The 23088-nt window shown below is 40.7% G+C and overlaps 1 protein-coding gene across 4 annotated transcripts in view; it reads right to left on the minus strand.

The window, feature by feature from the left end:
* MYO5B (myosin VB) overlaps window positions 1-23088 on the minus strand; it is a 357700-nt gene that overhangs the window by 98486 nt on the left and 236126 nt on the right. For all 4 annotated transcript variants that reach the window (XM_043546335.1, XM_043546334.1, XM_027817527.3 and 1 more), the window contains exons 15-17: window positions 16150-16302; window positions 14856-14953; window positions 7943-8029 (exon numbers count right to left, since the gene is read on the minus strand). In XM_043546335.1, coding sequence (XP_043402270.1) covers window positions 7943-8029; window positions 14856-14953; window positions 16150-16302 — 338 coding nt within the window. The remainder of the gene's footprint in view (window positions 1-7942; window positions 8030-14855; window positions 14954-16149; window positions 16303-23088) is intronic.

The raw sequence follows: 23088 nt of genomic DNA on the forward strand, positions 1-23088 counted from the left end.
ATCATGAGCAATGTTGTACAGGGAAAGAATATTGCAGTGGTTGGGACGCTGGCCTGAGACTCAGGAGACCCGGGTTCAATTCCGTGCTCTGACACAGACTCTCCATATGACATTGGGCAAGTCATTTGGTCCATCTGTGCTGCAGTTTTGTATGTGTAAAATGGGGATAATAGTACTTCCCTATCTCACAGGGGTGTTGTAAAGACTGTGAGGCACTCAGATACTATGGTAAAGGATAAAAGTACCTTCAATAGATTGTATAGCATGAAAACTGAACCAGATGGTTCTGAGATGTGCCCCCGAGTCAGAGCTGTTTTCTAGATCCACGCTTAAATCACTAGACCATGCCTCCTTCCATGCACTCACAAATTGACCATATACAGAATTCTTACAAATATACTACAACTGAGCATTCTGAATCTGCCGGGGCCTTGACTTCATTCAAGCCACCAGTATTAGCCATGGATTCAGTAGTACCCTTAATAACTGGGTGTCATTAATACTTAAATGCTGAGAGGATAAGAGAACAACTGACAGATAAAATATAATCTTATAAAGCTCTCAAGTTCAAAGATTCCTAAAAGAGTATTTTGTTAGTGTTGGAGCAATACATTGCTTCAACTTCTTATTGTTTCTAGATTAATCTTCATTGTAACCAGCTTCTAAAAAGAAGACAAATGGTTTTATAGTGGAGAGACATGTTCCATACTTTAAACATAAAAGCTGATGATGGATACACTATTCATTTCTCTAGGACAGCGCATTCATCACAGAGGTTTATGTACATAATAATGAACATATTTCTTAACTACCAAATAGCATTTCAAATTGGATGATACATTTTCATTCTACATCAAATACTTGCAGAACACAGTGTTTCATGAAAATGATAAATACGGCAAAGCATATCCTATATCAAAGATAGGGGAACTGCCAAGCTCTCTCTTATAGTTGAGTTTATTATTTTCTTTATATGGTCTGCAGAACACTGAAAAACCGTATTCAACTTTTTAAGAACTGGGTGAAAAGTCATGGTACAAATAAAACCTATCCACAGTAGTGACTACGGGAGTGCCACAGTGACAAAAGCAAAAAATTTAATGTCAAAATATCGGCTATTTCTTTCCAAGACATTTCACTCCTGGAAATACCCCTTGTAATGAAATGTCGGCAAAATATATTTTGCCAACATGATGTACAAGGAAATGTTGCCTTATATATTACAAATGTATACACTTGGACTGAGGTTGAGATGGAAATAGGAGACAGGCTTTCTGAAAGTCTATGGGTAAGGACAAAAAACAATCATGGTAGGGGTCTACTACAGATCACCTAATCAAGAAGAAGAGAAGGAGGAGGCTTTTTTAAACAACTAACAAAATCATCCAAAGCACAGGACTTCGTGGTGATGGGAAACAGGTCACAGATTATCCAACAAGTTCTTGGAATGTATTGGAGACAATTTTTTAGTTCAGAAGGTGGAGAAAGCTACTAGGGGAGAGGCTGTTCTAGATTTGATTTTGACAAATAAGGAGGAACTGGTTGAGAATTTGAAAGTGGAAAGCAGCTTAGGTGAAAGTGACCATGAAATGGTAGAGTTCATGATCCTAAGGAATGGTAGGAGGGAAAACAATAAAGACAATGGATTTCAAGAAGGTAGACTTTAGCAAACTCAGGGAGTTGGTAGGTAAGATCCCATGGGAAGCAATTCTAAGGGGAAAAACAGTTCAAGAAAGTTGGCAGTTTTTCAAAGAGACATTATTAAGGGCACAAAAGCAAACTATCCCACTTCATAGGAAAGATAGGAAATATCGCAAGAGACCACCCTGGCTTAACCAGGAGAACTTCAATGATCTGAAACTCAAACAAGAGTCCTACAAAAAGTAGAAAGTAGGTCAAATGACAAAGGATGACTATAAACAAGTAACACGAGTATATAGGGAAAAAATTAGAAAGGCCAAAGCACAAAATGAGATTAAACTAGGTAGACACATAAAGGGCAACAAGAAAACATTCTGCAAATAGAAGCAAGAAGACAACCAAGGACAGGGTATGTCCATTACTCAATGAGTTGGGAAAAACAATAACAGAAAATGTGGAAATGGCAGAAGTGCTAAATGACTTTTCAGTTTTCACCAAAAAGGTTAGTAGCAATTGGACATCTAACATAGTGAATGCGAGGTAAGATCAGAAACTAAAATAGGGAAAGAACAAGTTAAAAATTACTTAAACAAGTTAGATGTCTTCAAGTCACCAGGGCCTGACTAAATACATCCTATAATACTCAAGGAGCTGGCTGAGGAAATATCTTAGCCATTAGTGATTATCTTCCAAAAGTCATGGAAGATGGGAGAGATTCCAGAGGACTGGAAAAGGCCAAATATAGTGCCAGTCTGTAAAAAGGGAAATAAGGACAACCCAGGTAATTACAGATCAGTCTACTTAACTTGAATACCAGGAAAGATAATGAAGCAAATAATTAAGCAATCAATCTGTGAACACCAAGAAAATAATAAGGTGATAAGTAACAGCAAGTCAAAAACAAATCATGTCAAACCAACCTAATAGCTGTCTTTGACTGGGTAACAAGCCTTGTGGATTGGGGAGTGGGAAGCGGTAGATGTGGTATATCTTGACTTTAGTAAGGCTTTTGATAATGTCTCGCATAACCTTCTAGTAAACAAACTAGGGAAATATAATCTAGATGGAGCTACTATAAAATGGGTGCATAACTGGTTGGAAAACCCTTCCCAGAGAGTAGTTATCAGTGGTTCACAATCAAACTGGAAAGGCATAACAAGTGGGGTCCAACAGGGATTAGTTCTGGGTCCTGTTCTGTTCAATATCTTTATCAATGATTTAGATAATGGCATATAGAGAGGACACTTATAAAGTTGGCGGATGATACCGAGCTGGGAGGGGTTGAGAGTGCTTTGGAGGATAGGATTAAAATTCAAAATGATCTGGACAAACTGGAAAAATGGTCTGAAGTAAATAGGATGAAATTCAGTAAGGATAAATGCAAAGTACTCCACTTAGGAAGGAACAAATCAGTTGCACACATACAAAATGGGAAATGACTGCCTAGGAAGGCGTACTGCAGAAAGGGCTCTGGGGGTCATAGTGGATCACAAGGTAAATATGAGTCAATAGTGTAACACTGTTGCAAAAAAAACCCCCGAACATCATTCTGGGATATATTAACAAGAGTGTGTTGTAAGCAAGACACAGGAAATAATTCTTCCACTTTATTCTGTACCGATTAGACTTCAACTGCAGTATTGTGTCCAGTTCCGGTTGCCACAATTCAGGAAAGATGTGAATAAATTGGAGAAAGTTCAGAGAAGAGCAACAAAAATGATTAAAGGTCTAGAAAACATGACCTATGAGGAAAGGCTGAAAAAATTGGGTTTGTTTAGTCTGGAGAAGAGAAGACAGAGAGGAGACACGATGACAGGTTTTAAGTACATAAAAGGTTGTTACAAGGAGGACGGAGAAAAAATATTCTCATTAACCACTGAGGATAGGACAAGAAGCAATGGGTTTAAATTGCAGCAGGGGAGGTTTAGGTTGGACATTAGGAAAAGCTTCCTAACTGTCAGGGTGGTTAAGCACTGAAATAAATTGCCTAGGGAGGTGGTGGAATCTCCATCATTGGAGATTTTTAAGAACAGGTTAGACAAACACCTGTCAGGGATGGTCTAGATAACACTTAGTCCTGCCATGAGTCCGGGGACTAGACTAGATGACCTCTCAAGATCCCTTCCAGTCCTATGATCTGTGACTCTAAAGTGTTCAGTTGTGCATGGAAATGTGAAAATTAGCATTTTCTCCTATTAGTATGAGAAAATTTCTGAAAGACATTTTTGCAAATCCTAAATGAAATGCAAATATCTTGCAGTTCAAGGATTTAAAATTTTGCACGGCTATTTCGAATGGCGTTTAGTCATATAGGTTTGGGACTAAAGGGTTGTAAGACCAAGCTTCTAGCAATGACTTCTTCCTTATCATTTATTTCACAGACAAGGTCTTCAATCTGAAATCATGCAATCTAGGTATTACTCTTATAAAACTCATTGTGATTTTATGCTGTGCTTAAAGTCATGAAAGTGACTGTGTGAAGCTGAAACCAAAAGGAATAATAAAAAATTATTACATTTCCAGTGGTATCAGATTTAGATTTTAAGTAACATTTGCCAGTCAGTTCAAATGTACAGATTACTCACTACCTGGGGATTTTCATTAGGATATAGAATCTATTGGTTTTGCTTGTCAGTCAATGTGAATATCTATAATCGAGGATGATAAAAATAAACTTGCAGAACTTGAAGCTCCTATCTTGTATATAGCAAAGAGATACTACTATAATATTCACCTTCCAGAAATGTTAAGATTGCAGCAAGGAACAAAATTCTCACATTGTCCCTTAAGGGTATGTCTACACAGCATTTTGGAGCAAGTGGGAGTGAGCCTGCCAGCCCAGGTCGACAGAACAGCTGTATAGACAGTGCTTTCAAATTGCAGCTTGGGCTGGAGCTCAGGCTCAGAAGCCAAAGGAGGGGCTCGCTCCAAATTGCAGTGTAGACGTATCATAAGTGTCCTGGACCCTAAACGGGAGAGGATTGAAACCCGAAGAGCTGGTTAGTCTTGCACCTCTTTAGAGTAGACCAATAACGTCAGACAAGAGGAAGATTTGGGTGCTCCATGCATTAAAAAATTATCCGCCACGACTCTGTGGGAAAGTAGTGCTCATAACCAAAATCGCAACTGTCCAGCCATACGGTTGTGACGCTGGCAGACCAGGTGCCAGCTCAGTGGAATGCTGACAAATACACAGCTGGAACCTGTCTGGCTCACCCGTGTATTAGCATTGTTAAAATAGGCATTATCATTATAAGAATGTGTTTAGACTTTATTGAATGCTTGTGAGCTGCTGCATATATTAATCTCAGTTATAGTATCTGTATCCTATATTGCAGGGTACTATGTCAGTGTCTGCATTGTAAGCCTCTGTAACTGTATAAATCAGCAGACAGGAGGGAGACATTAACTAGTGTGAAATGCTGGTCTCCAACAGAAGGTGTTATGTCCTGTCCGACAAGGAAGGCCCATCGACAGACAAACTAGAGTGGAACATTAAAGAGGGCAAAAGACTTTGTTGTTTACTCCCCCCCATTAAGATGAGTCTTGCAAGCGAATTCCTCCCATTAGCTGAGTTTTCAGCTTAAAGTGGGGGGGGAGAGGGAGGAGAGGGAGAAAGGGAATAAAAACGCCAAAGTCCCCTAAGGAGAAACTGTATACCATTGCTTCTTGGACTCTGTTGGGCAAGGTTTCTAGGCATAACCAAGGGATCCTCAGCTGCTTAGCTGGAGTTAGCCCTAAAGGACATATAAAGCTTGCTTATTACAGAAGCTTCTATTACCTTTTGATACTTGAGTGTAAGTCATTTGCATATATATGTTTACTTGCTTTAACCTTGTAAATATCTCTTGTTTCTTTTTCCTATATAATAATCTTTAGGATAGTTTATTACAGGATTGGCTAAAAGCATTGTCTTTGGTGTGAGAGCTAAAGTGCAACTGACCTGGGGTAAATGACTGGTCCTTTGGGACTGGGAGTAACCTGAATATTGCTGTGATTTTTGGTGTAAAGGAGCATCTCTGTCACAAAGGTAAACTTACCTGGGTGGCAAGACAGACGGAGTACCCAAGGGACTGTCTGTGACTCCATGGTAAGGCTGGCACAGTGTCTGAAGAGTTTAAACTTGATAATTGGTTGGTGAAATCTACGTATAGAACTCACCACCAATCTGAGGGCTTGTGCATTGCTTCCTTGCAGCCTGCCCTGAGTTTGGCACTCATGCTCTTGAGCCACTACAGGACCGTTTGACACGAGGATAAAGCTTTCCTTGCCTTGTGAGTTTTTCAGTGCAAGAGCTGTCATGTGTGTACAGTGCCTCTCACAAGGGACCCCGGATCTCTGTCTGGGTCTTTAGGCACGACTAAAGTTCCAATACAAATAAATAATTTTTATATCTTTTTCAAGTAGATAAACGCATCTCGAGACTCTATAGACTAGACTGTATGGGCCTAATGCTGGACACCCAGTGCAAAACTGGAGAAATGAGGCCCTATACAAGGGATCTCTGTTGGGGAGTGGTGGTAACCAATTCTCTTCTTCAATCACTGGGAACAGAGAATCTCTGAAGCCACTAAGAGAACCCACGTGCAACCATAAATTCAGAGATCCACCTGCTCCAGGTGAGTATTTATGCCAGCTGATCAGTGTAGTCACAGAACCAAGATCCATCTGCTGTGCTTCAGAACACTACCACGTGGCTTGCTGGCGGCACATACTCCCCTTGGTGTCCCCCTTCATAAAGAAACCATGGCTGTTCCACTACGTCTTGGGGCCTTCTACACATAGGAGGGCAGAAGCAGGATTTGGCCCTACTGACACCTTCATAAACATGATTTTAAAGGTGCTTGGATCATTTTGAGTTATTTTCCCATTGTTTAATCTTAGAGATGACAGCAATTTAGGCATCCTCATTTTACCAGTAGCTGACATAGATCCCTTAATGGAAAAGTCTTAGAGAATTTAATAGGGTGGAGCCAATAGTTAAATAGGGCTACACCACCTTCTATAATTCTAGAGAAGGGATGTAAATTTCTATTACATTCTACAGCATGCTTCTAAAGTTTCATAGAAAGGATTCAACTTTCTCTCAATTTCTACAGGACTTTTCCATAAAGATCCATCTGAGTGAACTAGAGCAGACAGCAGGCCCTCCTGTTTCCAGTATTTGTTTGTCCAAAAGTGTGGTGGGAATTCCTTCTGGATGTCAGAAAGCACCAGGAAAATCAAATAATTTGGCAGTGCCGTTACTGTAACAGCTGGCATAAATTCTCAGGATCTATTATCTTATAAGCATGCAAGGTTTGTGAGTGAACTTTCAGGCAGCACATTTCTCCGAAAGGACAGTGACAGGGCATTGAACATCCCGGTTAATTGACTATTTTGGAAGCATATTTATAACTCCTTTGTTCCATATAAAAAGGCTGATTGCTACGCTGACATTAACACAAAACTGCTCAGCAATAAAGCAGACCAGATGCATTTTCGAAATTATTTGCCCTTGTCATCTTCAGGCCTGATTTAGAGTTTCAGCTTTTAAATTTACTGGGCCCTAAAATATCATCTGAAGCTCAAGTCTTATCAATGAAGCTCAAATTACCTCCCACCTTTCTTCCTTTATCTTAATGCAAAAAGTTTGATGCCTGATATGATATGTGGACTATAACAATGGTTTAAAAGATTCATTCCCTCCATGTGCATGCACTGAAACAAACATCTACATTTTTTGGCTGCAGCTGCTGTTATAGCAGGTGTCTGGAACCTGAAAACAAAGCAATACATGTAGGCCCTGTGGGGACCTTTTCTACAGTGAGCTTTGGTGGCTGCAGGGGGAATCCTTCCTTATAGGCAACATTTACTTCTGAACAAGAGTAACATGTTTAGAACTATAACCAGCCTGGGAAAAAACTCCACTATTGTTTCTTGTTGTCCATCTCCATATGGGATCCAATCCAGATTCCTATCAACTTCTTACTATCCACACATAGCATTTTTGGAGATTTTATTGTTCATGGTTCCTTTCTAATTAACATCACCACGTGAAATTATTTCTCAGTGCCAGATTGAAAGCACCAAGTGTCACTCTGAGCTCAATAAAGAGAACATACTCTATGGCTGGTTTATATTTCAGCTTGTGGCTTGGCAACGAACTTCTCAGAATTGAAGATTTCAGGAGCTGGTGGGACTTTTGTAAACCAAACATCTTTTTGAAAGAAAACACTGCTTTTTCCCCCTCCAGGTGCCAACTTCACTGAATAAAGCACATGACATAGTATAACACAAGGTGTCTTTGGCAGTACAGTACCTGGATGGGTAGCCAGCTGCACTGATACGGATGGTCTCCAACACACCACAGGCTCTTAACTGCTGGACTGCTCTCTTTGGATCAAATCTGCAATTACATGTTATAATGATTCAGATGAGCACAGTTTCCCACTCCATGCACAAAATTAAAAGAAACCTAGCAGCAGAGTATCCGGAGGCAATGACAAGAATATTTACATTGGCAACCTTTCCAATACAGCTAGGTTTCATTTCTGCTTATATACACAGCACGTACAGAAAAAAACTCTGCCATTTACGTTCTCCTGCACGTTGGGAGAGCTCAATTTGCTCCAGCCTGGAAATCCTTATTGGAATCCTTTGAGCAGGTGGATTAACATGTGACTTATGCAGCACGATTAAAGGTTTTCAGGAGAAAGAACTGAGTTGCTGGTTAACAGAAAGATAGACATCACTGAGCAGAAAGAGGGATGTGATGACTGCACCACAGCATAACCTATAACAAGCAGTACAAGGTGCTTTTCTGCATAGCCAGAAAACCTGTTCATCTGAGGTCTATAAGATGCGACATTTTGTAACAACAGTGTAATAAGGCGCTGCTGTAAAGGGCAATGAAATTCTTAGGGAAGACAACACCAACTTCAATATGAAAAAACATTCTATACGATCAATACCATTACAATTAATACCAAACAAAGTAATGATCAGACCCCACTTAACTGGCTTTGGAAACCATATGAATTTAATGTGGTTTAGGAGCTTTAATCTTTGTTTCAATGGAACTTTGCTATCTTAGATGGCACAGGGCCATATTCTATTCTGGTTCTGGGCACTGAACCCACATTGAGATCAGCCGGTGTTCATACCAAACAAGCATAGTAAATAGAGTCCATTTTCCAAAGCATGTGCACACAGAGGTCCTGATTCTCCTGACTCTTTGGTACCAGACACTGCATTTCAATGGGACTGCACTGGGGTAAAACAATGCAATGGAGCAGAGATTCATAGATTCCAAGGTCAGAATGCACGATTGTGATCATCTAGTCTGACCTCCTGTATATCACAGGCCACAGAACTTCCCCAAAATAATTCCTAGAGCACATCTAGAAAAACATCTCACCTTCATTAAAAATTGTCAATGATGACGAATGTACCACAACCCCTGATAAATTGTTCCAGTAGTTAATTACCCTCACTGTTAAAAAAAAATTTCACCTTTTTTCAAATCTGAATTTGTCTAGCTTCAGCTCCCAGACATTGGATATTATATAGCTTTATCTGATAGACTAAAGCGCCCATTATTAAATATTTGTTCCCCATATAGGTACTTACAGACTGTAATCAAGTCACCCCTTAACCTTCTCTTTGTTAAGCTAAATAGATGGAGCTCCTCAAGTCTATCACTATGAGGCATGTTTTCTAATCATGCAAGCATTCTTGCGGCTCTTCTCTGAATCCTCTCCAATTTATCAACATCTTTCTTGACTTGTGCACACCAAACTGGACACTGTATTCCAACAGAGATCACGCCAGTGCCAAATACAGTGGTTAAAGAACCTCCACTCCTTGAGATTCCCATTTATGCATCCAAGGATTGCCTTAGTCCTTTTAGCCACAGAGTCATCCTAGGAGTTTGTGTTCAGCTGAGTGTCTATCACAATCCCCAAATTGTTTTCAGAGTGTCTGGTTCCCAGGATAGAGTCCCTCACCCTGTATGTATGACCTAAGTTCTTTGCTCATAGATGTATACAGTACATTTAGCCACATTAAAAAAGCATAGTTTGCTTGGGCCCAGATTACCAAGTGAGTCATATCACTCTGCATTAGTGACCTGTTCTCTGTTACTTACTAGTCCCCCACTTTGTATGTCGTCTGCAAACATTATCAGTGATGATTTTATATTTTCTTCCAGTTAACTGATAAAAATACTAAATAAATTAGGGCCAAGAACTGATCCCTGCAAGACCCCACTTGAAACGCACCCACTCAGTGATGATCCCTCATTTACAATTCCATTTTGACACCTATCAGTTAGCCAGCTTTTAATCTGTTTAATGTGTGCCATGTTAATTTTATATCATTTTTCTCTTTTAATCAAAATATTGTGTTGCCTCAAGTCAAATGCCTTACAGAAGTCTATGTCTATTACATCAACATGGTTAACTTCATCAACCAAACTTGTAATCTTGACAAAAGATATCAAGTTTGTTTGACCGGACCTATTTTCAATAAACCTATGTTGATTGGCATTAATTATATTACCCTCCTTTAACTCTATATTGATGAAGTCTTATCTGCAGCTCCATTATTTGCCTGGGATTGATGTCAGATTGACAGACCTGTAATTATCCAGGTCATCCTGTTTACCCTTTTTAAATATTGGCACATCATTAGCTTTCTTCCAGTCTTCTAGAACTTCCCCAGTTCTCCAACACTTATTGAAAAACAACATTAATGCTCCAGTGAGGCCCTCGGTCACCTCTTTTAAAACTCTTAGATGCAAGTTATCTGGACCTGCTGATGTAAAAGTGTCTAACTTTAATAGCTGCTGTTTAACATCCTTCTGAGATACCAGTGGAATGGAAAGAGTGTTTTCATCATCATACGTTATGACGATCATCTGCTTTTTCCCAAATACAAATTTTCCCAAATTCAGAAACAGCCCCATAATTCTCAGCACCATTAGTATCATGAATTGCCTCATTGTAGCCCTGAAAGGTACTTGGATTGGAAACTATCCATCCACTATTTTGATGGACAACCTTACAGAGACATACAAATGCTTCTGGGTAGCATCTGTTTATTTCAGGCACTACCCTAACTGTGTGTGGTAAAGAGACAATGCTTATCAAGGGGAGAACAGGTCCCTATATGTATGTTGGGATTCTGAATGCCCCTAATGTTTCAATCTGGAGATCAGGAATTCATGAACAATTTTTAATTTGCTCAGCTGTGCTAGAGCAGTGTAAGAAATACACCTCTGCTACTTTCCGCATTTTTAAACTCAGCAATGCCTTCAAGTCCACAGCGAGTTATCCATTATAATACCATGAAGAAAAAGAGCAGAAGTTTAACCTGTCACTCACTCCAGACAGGAATCCAAGGGGGTGCAATTTTAATAATAATAAATAATAGCAATGTTAGCAACTTTCATCCTGGAGGATCCCAAAGCAATTTATACTGTATACAAAGAGATCTCTCTGATTTGCAGGCACCTGCTCTAAACCACAGTCACCTTGCAGGTGGAACATAGCAATCAGTCTTCACCAGTAACACTATTCAGCACAGGAAGAGTCAAATAACCTCTCCAACTAAACTATACAGGGAACTTTGCGTCAGTAGATTATATTAACTGAAAATAACATTTCGTCAAGTCACTTGAGTTAACACTCTCTTCTCGAGCAAAAAAGTGCTCTGGGGTCTATGACCTCTGAGTGACCAAGAACTTCACTTTCCAATCTTAACGTTAAGCAACTTTCAGTAATGATGTAAGGTAGGAGTTACGAACACAACTCCTAGATGTAGCTACTTGGAATTGTAGTTGTAACCACTCTTTACATTTCACTACACTAAAAATAAATACATACATAAATAAAAATCCTCTAGAATAAAAGATCACACAGATGAGGCTGTTACCATTTCTCACCTTAGCTGGATCAATGATGAACTAAAAATTAAGGAAATAGATTTATTATTATTAACCACTCACTTCTTTTTTTCTTGACTTGGGAGGCAGAAAGGTCTAGTGGATTGAACATGGCCTGGGGCCAAGAGCTATAATTCATGAGTTCTGCCATGGACTCACTGTATGCTCTTAAGCAAGTCAATTGGGCCAAAATTTTCAGAATTCCACAGTTAGGCACCTAAACAAGTGACCTGAGCACCCAGCAACTTTCACTGAAATCAGTAAGTGTTCCATGGAGAAAGTCATTGGGAGCTTGAAAATGAGGCTACCAATTTAAGTACCTAAATGTGGATTTAGGAACTTAACTTTAGGCTCATATTTTTGAAAATCATTGCCTTAACCTTTCTTTGCCTCAGTTTCTTCATCTATAAATTACACATACAATTACTTGCCTACCTAACCCGAATGTTGGGAAAAACTGAGTTAACATTTGTACAGCACTTTGAAAATAGAAAAGATAAGATTTTCAGACTTGAAGCCAATGAGTCTATGGCTGCTCAGCACCTCTGAAATTCAGTGTATGTTTGTTTAGGTGCTTAAATAAGAATTTAGAAGGGAAACATTCAAAGGCACAAATAAGAGCTGGATACCCAACTTCCATTTGTGCCTTTGAAAATTTCCTCCTAGTTGACCAACGTTAAACACAATGGTTTGAAAATTTTGGCTGAAGTGCTTTGCAAGTAGTAAGCATTATGCTTACGGTGCTGCAGCTTCTTTCATGCTGGAAATCTGACACTCAAGTGTTTGATTCCTGAACTAATGTTCAGTAAACTAGATTTGTAGAAAAAAAGTTAAATACTAAATTCTGAATGTTTCATTTTAGGAAAAAGTCAAAAAATGTGTCTCCTGATATAAGGAGGTTTAAGAAAATGTTCCTCTTTGAATAAAAGGTTCACGTTCTTATGCCGAATGATGAAAACGACAGTACTATGCAACCACATTTTAGTGGCACTGTACTACCCCAGCACTAGCATTCCACTGAATTGTTTTCTCCTAGCATGGCACAGCTGAAATGTGAACTGCAGTATCTTTATCATCTTGTCTGATAGGAGGAGGATTTTTTAGAGAGCAAATTGGTTTAATTTAAGTGATGCCAAAGACTTAAGTTGCTTAAGCTGGTGGCAATAAGGCTTAATACTAGTTAGGATTCCTGGATCACCAGTACCAGACAAGTAGAGTCCTCTGAGGAAGGGTGGAGATACTGATCTCTAGCAAGGAGATGGCGATGTGAATAAGCCTGAACCAGTACCTTCCAGTTGACAAACAGGAAGTGCAACTTCAACCATCCCACCCCAGGGTATTTTCCTGTGTTGCCTGCTGTTTTCAGGATATGATGTACACAATGGCCATACCTGCACTGCGAAGGAGTTTCATGTGCTCTTCAGGCTGGAAGAATAATTCTTGGATCTACTTTGGCTTTCCCTTTGTTTTGAAAACTTCAGTTTGGCAACTCCTCTGTTGCCTGTTAGGAAGCATTACATCAAACACTGCAGCATCACCATTCTGGGACCATGCCTAGAGACTATAACAGCCAGGCACACTTGTATGCCTGCAACTTGTTTCAGTTTTGCACCTCTAATCATGTGTAGGTACAGCTGACGTCATTTAGAATTTCATGATTAGTTACTTGACCGCATCTGAACGCTATTTATAAATGGGCATCAGTTGTACCCTGAATACTTGGGGGAAAATTGGAATGTAAAATTGAAGGTGAAAAATTGAATACTCAGCTAAGGCTGGGTTGAAAACTGAGCCATGTGAATAGATGAGTCTCACAGCTCCCTAATTGGAAAGATCAGATAATTTCACCTTGGAGGCTACTTTGCTTCCACTCTTTGGAGTTAGAAAATACTCCCATGACATAATCATACAGGTAACAATCTGTTTGGCATTTGCCAGTGTAGATGTATGGTATGCCATTTTGTAGATACAAATTGACTACAAGATTTTAAAATCGGCTCTGAGTGGCAGTTGGGTTAGAATAAAACCAGACTTGAGGAATTATGTATCACATAAGCAAACAAATGTTCTTTCCTTATCACTGTGGCACTATAGGAGACCTTGACGTTATTAATAGGATTACATAGGAACTACTCCATCATGGTTTTCTACTATGTCTCCAACAGCAACCTATAGCAGGCCCTTTAGAAGACACCTAAAAGGGAGCAACATTGGATCCTTTCAATCAATGGCAAAATTCCACTGACTTAAATAGAATTGGGCCTAATTACAGAATTGGGCCTAATTACATTCTTCCAAATGGTAATACAGAAAAGCTGTATCAGCTCACTATAATTATTTGTCCATTTTATTTAAAATGTGTGTGTGCTCCTTGTAACTGCTGTGGCAGCTCAGGGCATCTCCTCAATCAAAATTCTCTCTCTCACTCAATTGGAATACTGCATCAGCTGATATGACTCATGTTTTTGGACTTCTATTAAAACAAATACGTAAAAGGAACAAAAAATACCCAAGGTAGAAACGAAGTGCTTTCAACGGACATTTAAGGAAGTAAGCCACAATAGTTGTTTATCCCTGTCTTTTCATTTCTCTCCTTCTGCTATTATTCATTGTTTATCACTGTATCTGTGCAATTTAACTCTAATGTGTTGTGAGCTTGTAAGATATAATTTGATCAGACACTATTGCAAAAGCAATAGTTCTGCATCGTATTGTACTGGGATATTGTATGTGGTTAGTCTGGGTCAGTGTAGCAGTAGCAGAGTATATTTGTTAGCGTGGGCTACATTTTTCTCCCATTTTACAGCACTTGGAGAGTACCACACTTCTAATATGTTCAACCATTAAAACAAAATAAACTATGAGGCATATTTTCAATCATAAGGGCTTCAATCAACAGAGGACACTGATTGTGGGACAACAGTTCTTAGAATTATATGAGTTACAGAATTTGAAATTCTTAACTTTAACTAGCCATACAACAAATTCCAAGCGCTCATACTACAGTGCTGTAGTATAAACCCCTATGCTAGGTAATCCCAGTAAACTAGTAATAATCTTTCAGGACCCACCAATAACTGTACACCCTCAACTCCGGTTGAAATCAGTGGGGCTTGAGGGAGATCAAATGCTTAGAGCACATTTTAGAAGAACAATTTTATAAAAGGACGTGTCACTTTTAAGAGGAGTGGAACTCCAAATATTTTAATGTATAGAGACTTTTCAGCCCTTTTTACTATGAAGGACTAGAACAGCTAGATATGTTGGCTTATCTTAAAGTGGAACTTACTTGAACGGAAGTTTCTCATCATTTGGCTTGATGCAGCGCACGTAGTGTGGAGTGGTAGCATTCAGCGTCTCCATCAATAAATGCAAGGAGTTTCGGAACTGAAAGAGACCAGAACAAAAATAAAATCCACTTATCTTTGAGTGGGGGGAGGGAAGGGGTGAATTTGGAGTGTTCAAACTCTTAATTAGGCCTGAAGATGACAAGGGCAAATTTGAAGTATATTCTAAATCAAAGACAAAAGACTACTTTACAGGCAGACATCAGTGATAAGCGGAAGCCTGAACCAGCCTGTGGGTATGAAAATAATATGAATTTTCATATAAACCCAGATTGTACTCTAGAACTCTTGGTTCTACACAAACAAACACAAGAGCTACATCAAAGCAATGTTGTAGGACAATACCAAGGGACTATTTTGTGGTTTCAGGCATCATCCCTTCAACTGAGATGTTAAAGGACCCTATCTTGGTAGCTCTACAGATAGAAGTAAAAAGTATCACTGGCTCTTTAATAGAGAGCAAGGTACTCTCAAGGTTTAACACCAGTATTTTCAATAAAACGTGTTCCAATGAGTCCTGCACCAGCCTTTGTGCTCCTTATTCTGTGTCTCAATCACGTCCAATCAAGACTACTGAAGTCAACTCATTTGTGGTCTTCCTAAATCCCTCCTCTCTAAACTTCAGGGGAAAAGCCAGATTATTCAATCCACACTAATAAGCAGGCCTATCTTAAACTCTCCCTCATCATCTTTCACTCTCTCAATAGCTTCTTCGTAATCTCTGCATCAAATTCAGTATGTCCTCCTGCCTTCAGGATTCTATATATGACCTTGACTTCACCTTCCCTGTCTAATCTCACACCCATCTATTCCTTTGCCTGCTCATTCAGCTCATCTCTTTTTGCCTTCTCTCTGTCCAGTTCCCTTTACTCTGCACAATTGGAGGCTGCTTGTCTATTTGTGTTGCTCCACCTCTGAAACGCTCCTCCTATCACTGGCACGTTGAACCAGTTTCTCTTTTTCTATCACTTTTTTTTCTCCTCTATATCTTATGGCTGACCCACATGGTAAATAGTTTTGTGACCCAATATCTGAAAGACACCACCCTGCATCGTAACTTTAAATTACTGCTGTGATACCCAAGGCTGAGCGTCTACTATCGTTGACTACTATAACTATCTGCCCCACACGGTACTAGCTTTTACTTCATTACTTTGAAAAGGGCTTGGGAAGAATTGGAGAAGGAAAACTGCCATGTAAAGAACTAGTCGACTTTAAATCCAGTGAAGACTTTACCTGGTGCCCCACACTTTTCTTGTGCTCTTTGTTGGCAGCCTTCACAGCTGGTCTGGCAGAACGGACGCTGATTTTGGGGGCGGCTCCCTTTACGGTCGGAGTAGCAGGCACAGAATCCTTTTCATCTTGAAATAAGTCAGCTACCATTTGATACTAAGCGGGAGACAGGAAGACCATAAGCACCTATACCATCTATTATGTTTACCAAAGGAATTGCACTCCGAGCCACATTGCAGCCAAGACAACTTGCAGGTGTTCTCAACCTAAACTTCTAAGACTGGGCCTGACTTACAGGTGAGAAAAGGGCAACCAAACACCACGACCAGGATTAAAAAAATCTTGCATGTGCACAAACAGCGTCGGATAGGGCCATTAGGTATTTTGTTATGTAGGTTATCCGATGAGGACTTTCATTTTTGTCAAAAGACCCATCTGAACAGCTGTGGCATTGAAAGCAGAAATGCTGTTCAAAGCACAGGGATCCGTGAGAGAAAGGACAATGCCCAGTTCATATCACAAACTTCAATTGCACTGTTATTGTACAGTCTGCTAGGAAACAAGCCCAGCGGCTGGTATCTTAAGGGATTCATCTCGCTCTACATGATATAAAGCTTGCGCAACATTCTGTTCTCAGAAGGGAATGGGAGAGTTCTGCTACTGCTTAAAATGTCTCCTCACCATCAGTGACTATCCTTCCCTTTCAGAAAGTCATTCAGGTCTTCATGCAGCAAGAAATGCTGTCAGAATAATATTCCAGTGCTGTCAGTGACTCACGGCATATTGCTTGCTATTTCACTCACAAAAGTAGAGCCTGATTTGTACGACAGACTGAAGCTTGCTGGTTCTGGGATTTCAAGGCCAGCCTGGTCTGTCAACCCGATCAGATCAAATTGGCACCCACCACCCCAACTTCTTGAATTTCTCCATTTACAAACAGTACCAACAAACGACAAGGGCAGACCCAGACCACCATTCTGCTGCTACTGAACCTCCTCTTTCAACGCTTTGGAACTAAACCAGATGGTCTGAAAGCCTTGTGCCTCTGGCCATAGAGCAGCACCATCCGTGTGGAACACAAAAAAGGAGCAAACGTGAAAGTTTTACAAAGCCAGGTAAAATGGGCCAGCATCTTCAAATTTCGATTAAGTTGAACACCTCCAGTACATACGGGCACGTAAATAAGTTTTTCAGAGGTGCTGAGGTCTCGCCTGTCTCATTCAAATACAGTTACATATCTATTTATTCAGCTTTCCTCTTCAAACTAGAGCTACATTTAAATTATGGGTGTCTGAACGGAAAAAAAAATATACAGTGTCTTTTATCCATTGCTGTTATTTACTATGGCTTGATGCGGAGACTACTAAAATAAACTGCAATATGATTCAACTGTTCAACCAGGCATTAGTTAGCAAGGAAATGCAATTCCACCTCAATTCAAGCACCCTGGGGTGGGGGAAGGGTTCAAGCGCACACACACACACTATAGTGACTAAACGTGGTATCAGAACCTATGTAGACTAGAACAGAACAGACTGCAGCCTTGCAGTGCTTATGATGTGGCATGCACAGCAGATAAGAGCTTAGAGAGAAAGCACAGTAAACAGGAAGGCCCTGCGCAAACCCACGTACTTATTTGTTATGCCACCCCAGAAAGGTCTTGTGGTAAGGGATGAGGACGCTACCTGATCCCCCTACAAACAAGGGGTTAACCTGGGCTCAGTTTTTCCTTTCACTTTGCACAGGTGCTCAGGGGAAAGATTATAAACTGGCTGAGGGAGTGGGAACTCACCAGGGTCATAGGACTGGGTTAATCCTAGGTTGGGGAAGTTTAATGTTACTTATCCTGTCCTCACACTTGTTTTCCATTGAATCATCTACCTGATGGACAGTAACACTCACGTAGGCACTCTACTGTTGAGGATGGGTAGTAAGTGCATGCCCCAATCTAGGCAGCGGATCCTCAGCTGGTGTAAATATTCAGAGCTCCACTGAAATCAATGGAGCTATAGAAGTTGGCATCAGCCCCTAGATGTTTCAAGATTGTAAGTTCCTTGAGGCAGGGACAGAGTCTTTCTTTGAGTCTTGTACAGTGCTGAGCGTGCTCGTGGCACTTAATAATGATAATGACTTATTATATTCTGTCTTAACAGCAACTGCTCATGCTTTTGATCTATGATAAAATCAGTTCTCTCTGCTTTGAGTCATCTCTTTACTTCCTTTTGCTACTACAGGGCTGCTGAAAACTAATTAACTGCTTCATAAGTCTTTTTCTGTCTGATTGGCCACAATAATTGCCTTCTAAAGAGTGTAATGCAATTTCACCTTGTTGGGAGTTCTTCAGCAAGGATCTGTTTTTGGAAGTGGAGGTGCGTAAGCACTCATGGTGTTCATTTCTGGGGTTCCTAGTACCATATTATGTACACTGGCCTGATCCTGCCTCATTGACGTTTGACTTCAGAAAGAGTCAGAGCAGTGCAGAACTTTTTTCTGCACGTGTCAGTTTTGCTGATATCTGTGTCCCCCTCTCCTGACTCACACAGGATGCTAGGTATAATGTTACTACCGCTAAGGGAGATTTTCCTTTGTTTCCCAGGGAAAGGGGCCTGCATTTTTGAAGCAGGAGGCCCAGATTGATATTTCCATTTACGACTGAAGTCCACATCGTGATTGCGTGAGAAACAGCCGATAAAAATAAGATCTAGGTTGCCACTGAATCAATATCACATGACACAGAAAATGCAGCATTTTGGAGGCTTCGCTAAGGGCATGTCTTCACTGTAACGTGGCTGTGCAGTCACGGCACCAGCGCTGGGAGAGCTTTCCCAGCGCTATAAAAAAACCCATCTCCACGAGGGGAGTAGCTCCCAGCCCTGTAGCACTGTCTACACTGCCACGTTACTGTGCTGAAATGTGCAGTGCTGTAAAGAGGCAGTGCAGACAAGCCCCAAAACAAAGCAACCTTTGTACTGTATGCAGATGTATACAAATGCATATAAACTAGTTATATACCTCCACATAAGTGTAAACATATTTAAAGAACACTCAAGCTACAGCAGGTAGTGGAGCTAACAAGAATGCAAAGTGAAAATACAATCTCTCTGCCTCCCCCCCACAGAATAAGATGCAGGGTCACTTTAGCTGCAGAACAATGCAAAGTGCTAATAAAGGGTGTCTTCAGACAGCCAGTTCAAAGAAAGAAAGGAGTTATTTGAATGGGCACCTCAAGCTTCAGACCAAACCTGAACATGTTTTGAGACTGTAATAAGTTTAAACAACGAGGAGTCCTTGTGGCACCTTAGAGTAACACATTTATTTGGGCATAAGCTTTCGTGGGCTAAAACCCACTTCATAAGATGCATGGAGTAGAACATACAGTAGGGAGGTATAAATACACAGCGTATGAAAAGATGGGAGTTGCCTTACTCTGAAACCTGTAATAAGTTTGGATGCAAAAGAAGTTTTAAACATTATATCCTCCCCTTCTTACACAGTTCCTTGTGATAGCTGGGTCTGTATGGAACAGCCATACTTCATTACCTAAACCAGTATGCACTGAAAAATCTCACATGGAAGAAAATGATTCCAAAGACTTTTAGCTTAACTTTTAGGCCAGGTAGGTCTCAAGCAGTATCCACTGAACCTTTGACTTTTTCTGAGACTTGCCTATCATTAATGACCAAAACAATTGTAGTTTCTACCTTCTCAGCTCAAGCCCAAAGGACCCAGTTTTTAGGCCCATTGGCTCAGGCCCCAAGATTAGGCTCTGTTTTTTAAATTAAACTTGACTCCAACAAAATGACCCAAACTGAGGAGAACTGAACCTTGCAGAGCACAAACAAGTAAGATGGCCACACAACATTCTACTCTCTCCAGCCAGGTAGAGGCAGGGACCCTGAGGCTACCAATCCCCATCTCAGCAGATGAGTATGTGGGGAGAGAAACAGCCAAGCCCCCTACCTTCCTCAACATGAAACAGGTAGCATAAGAGGAGAAAGATTCCCCATGGAAGTCTGTGGGACACCTTCAAGTGCAAAGTATCAACCATTCCAGTAGATGCCAAAAGGATAGCTCCCTCTTTCAGCCACTTCCCAGCAACTGCAAGGGAGAGGGGAGTTCCTATCTCCCCAGAGAGAATTAACACCAAATATAGGATTTTAATCTGGGTTAGAACATGAAAGATGTGGCGGATGGAGAAACCGGAGGTGTTTTGTGAAAGGGGATGCGGCTAGGAAGAGGTAGTGAGGAGACCCCAGCACAATTCAATTTAGTGACTGAGTGGAAGTGCTACTGTACTGGTGACGTGGGGGGGAGGCGCGGAGGCGATGGGGCTGGTAAAGGATATTACTCTTACCTGGGTCCACATGAAAACGGCACAAATAAGGGCTCAGTTCAGAGGTGAAGTGTGAGGTGGTACAAGTTACGAGACCGTAAATGGATGTAAAAGTGAGCAATGGATGTAAATTGCTGTCTCTTACATGCTCAGAGTCTTAACCAGAGAGCTGTCACAGGAACGCAGTTAACAATAAGAGCCCCTGCTGCATGCGTCAGTTTAGGGCTTGTCTCATGCAGACTTAGCGTGCAGCAAGCTGAGCTATGAATCTGCAACGGAAAGTTCCGCAGCAGGCTTCGATCTCCTGTGTGCTGTAGCAGGGGCCACGCAGCCAGTTAGCGAGCAGCAGGCTAGTCCGCACGAGATTCACACCCCAGAGCTTGCTGTGCACTAAGCCTTTGCACTTTCTTCCAGCTCCATGGCACAGAGGTGCTGGAACAATTTGTATAATGGGGACACCATTGAATCAAACTGTGAACCCCGTATATGGTGGAAACTGCTTCAATCCATGGGATGCGGCATGGCACCCAAGACCCCTAGTTTCAGCACCCATGCCTTGCCATGTAAATCACAACAGCTTAAATTCCCTTACATGCATTTGGTCACTGGTTATTTACACCACCTTGCACATCACATCTGCATTTGGCCCTGTGAAATTAAACTATGAAGAAAGAATTGGGAAGAGGGAAAATATCTTGGTAATAAACCCAGTAGTGGGTAATAAACCCACGACTCAGGTTGTCCAGTACTAAATGAGTGAACTGTAGGTGACAGATGTGTATCCAGGTTTCAGGGCTGCTCTAATAACTGTTCTCCTCCTCAACTGCAGTGTGAATCTAAGGGTTACAGGAAAATCCAACAGAAATCTTTCAGACATTATCACCGCTGCAGGATTGCTCATCACAGCATGCAGGGAACTGGCTGAATAATTCATCATGCGGCGTCTATTTCCTACAGATTACCTGGCGTTTTAAGTAAGCTCTAATTATATAGTTTTGCAAGGTAAATTGTGCAGGCTTCCTGAGGACATGAAGCTTTTGACTTTGAACATTATTATAGCCCACTTCCACAGTCATTAGACCAGAAATTACCCATGTGGACAAGAAAATTGCACACCTCAGCATTTTCATATGAATCTATCATTGCACACCAGAGCAAATTGCTGACAATGCTCAATTAGTTTCCCGTTCTTAATCTAGCTATATTTATATCCATATTAAAACTCCTGTTTAAAGTCCCCCCAAGAAGTGCTTTCACTCGTTTCCCCTCTTGTCATGTTCTTGCTCATTTTGTTGTGGTTTTGGAGGTCACTGGTATCCCTGCTGGTATCGTTAAACCAAGGGAGAAAGGCACGACAAGGCTCCTGGGAAATAAACCAGACTTGAATGGGCTCGCTCCATAGCTAATGGGACATTGAACAGACTGCAGGAAACAGATAAATGGCAGGTTAATTTCACTTCACTGAGAGGCTTCAGATGAATGGAAAGAAAAAGCCAATGGAGACAAAAGGGGCCTACATCTGAACAGGCAACCCAGATGTCTGTTTGCAAGGTTCGGAGGGAATTCAACAGTTAGCCATATTAGGAATGACAGACAGGTTAGCAAATGCTTGCTCTGATCTGGGCTTTACTGGTACACGATTCTATAGCATGGCTGCTCTCAGGACACCAAAGTGCACTTTCTTGTCGAACGAATACTGTGCCGGCCCTGTGCATACGCAGCACTAGTACTCTGACTGATGTCAAGACTTTGTTTTCCAGAACTGTATACAAAATCTATACCCTGATTTTAGGACTTTTCAAGTCTCAGTTCAATGGCTGGACTTTGTAGAACTAGAGGACTGAGTTGGTAAAATGAAAAACAAAAAACAACAGGATGTTTTTAAGTTGTAGGATGAGAATAAATAGGATTGTGTCCTGTAAGGATTGGACCAGTTCAAAAGAATTTTCCAATACCCTTATGGGTACCTCATTTTCTTAAAATCAGGGAGTCAAAGAAAAGACTGCCTTATTTGAATATTACTCAAAACCATTTGCGGAGGGGTTTGCATTCATTTAAAGATCGTAAGAGTGTGATACAAAATTAATAGATGAAATCCTATCAGGAGATAAGAGCAAGTTACTGAGATCCAGGACTGGGTTCTATTCTGGGCATTGCCACTGACTATCTGACTTAGGACAAGTCATTTAGCCATTTGGTGCCTCAGTTTACCTATCTGTAATTAAATATCAATGACATTAGAAGGCACTGAGCTGCAAAGTTTGAATCCGGTTCTGCCAAAATGTGGGTGTTTGGATCTGGGGTTCTGGTTCAGGCCCATCTCTTAATAAATATTTGTACAGTGCTTTGAGATTCTCAGATAAGCAACCTGTAAATGCTAAGTCCTATTCTTGTCAAACTTGACTTTTTCAGCTGATCTCATCGAGACCTTAAAAAATTAAGCTACATTTGAAGCAAATGTAAAATTAACGAGGAGCTCTCAAATTTGGTAATCTCACTGATGCACATTAGAGCTTTCCTATCTATTTTTAACACATGTGCTAAAGATGTGGACACTCCACTCGGTTGCATGCTCCAGAAGCCAATTTTTTCTTGTTCAAGAAACCTAC

The sequence above is a fragment of the Chelonia mydas genome, chromosome 5, assembly GCF_015237465.2.
Source record: "Chelonia mydas isolate rCheMyd1 chromosome 5, rCheMyd1.pri.v2, whole genome shotgun sequence".
Taxonomy (NCBI): Eukaryota; Metazoa; Chordata; order Testudines; family Cheloniidae; genus Chelonia; species Chelonia mydas.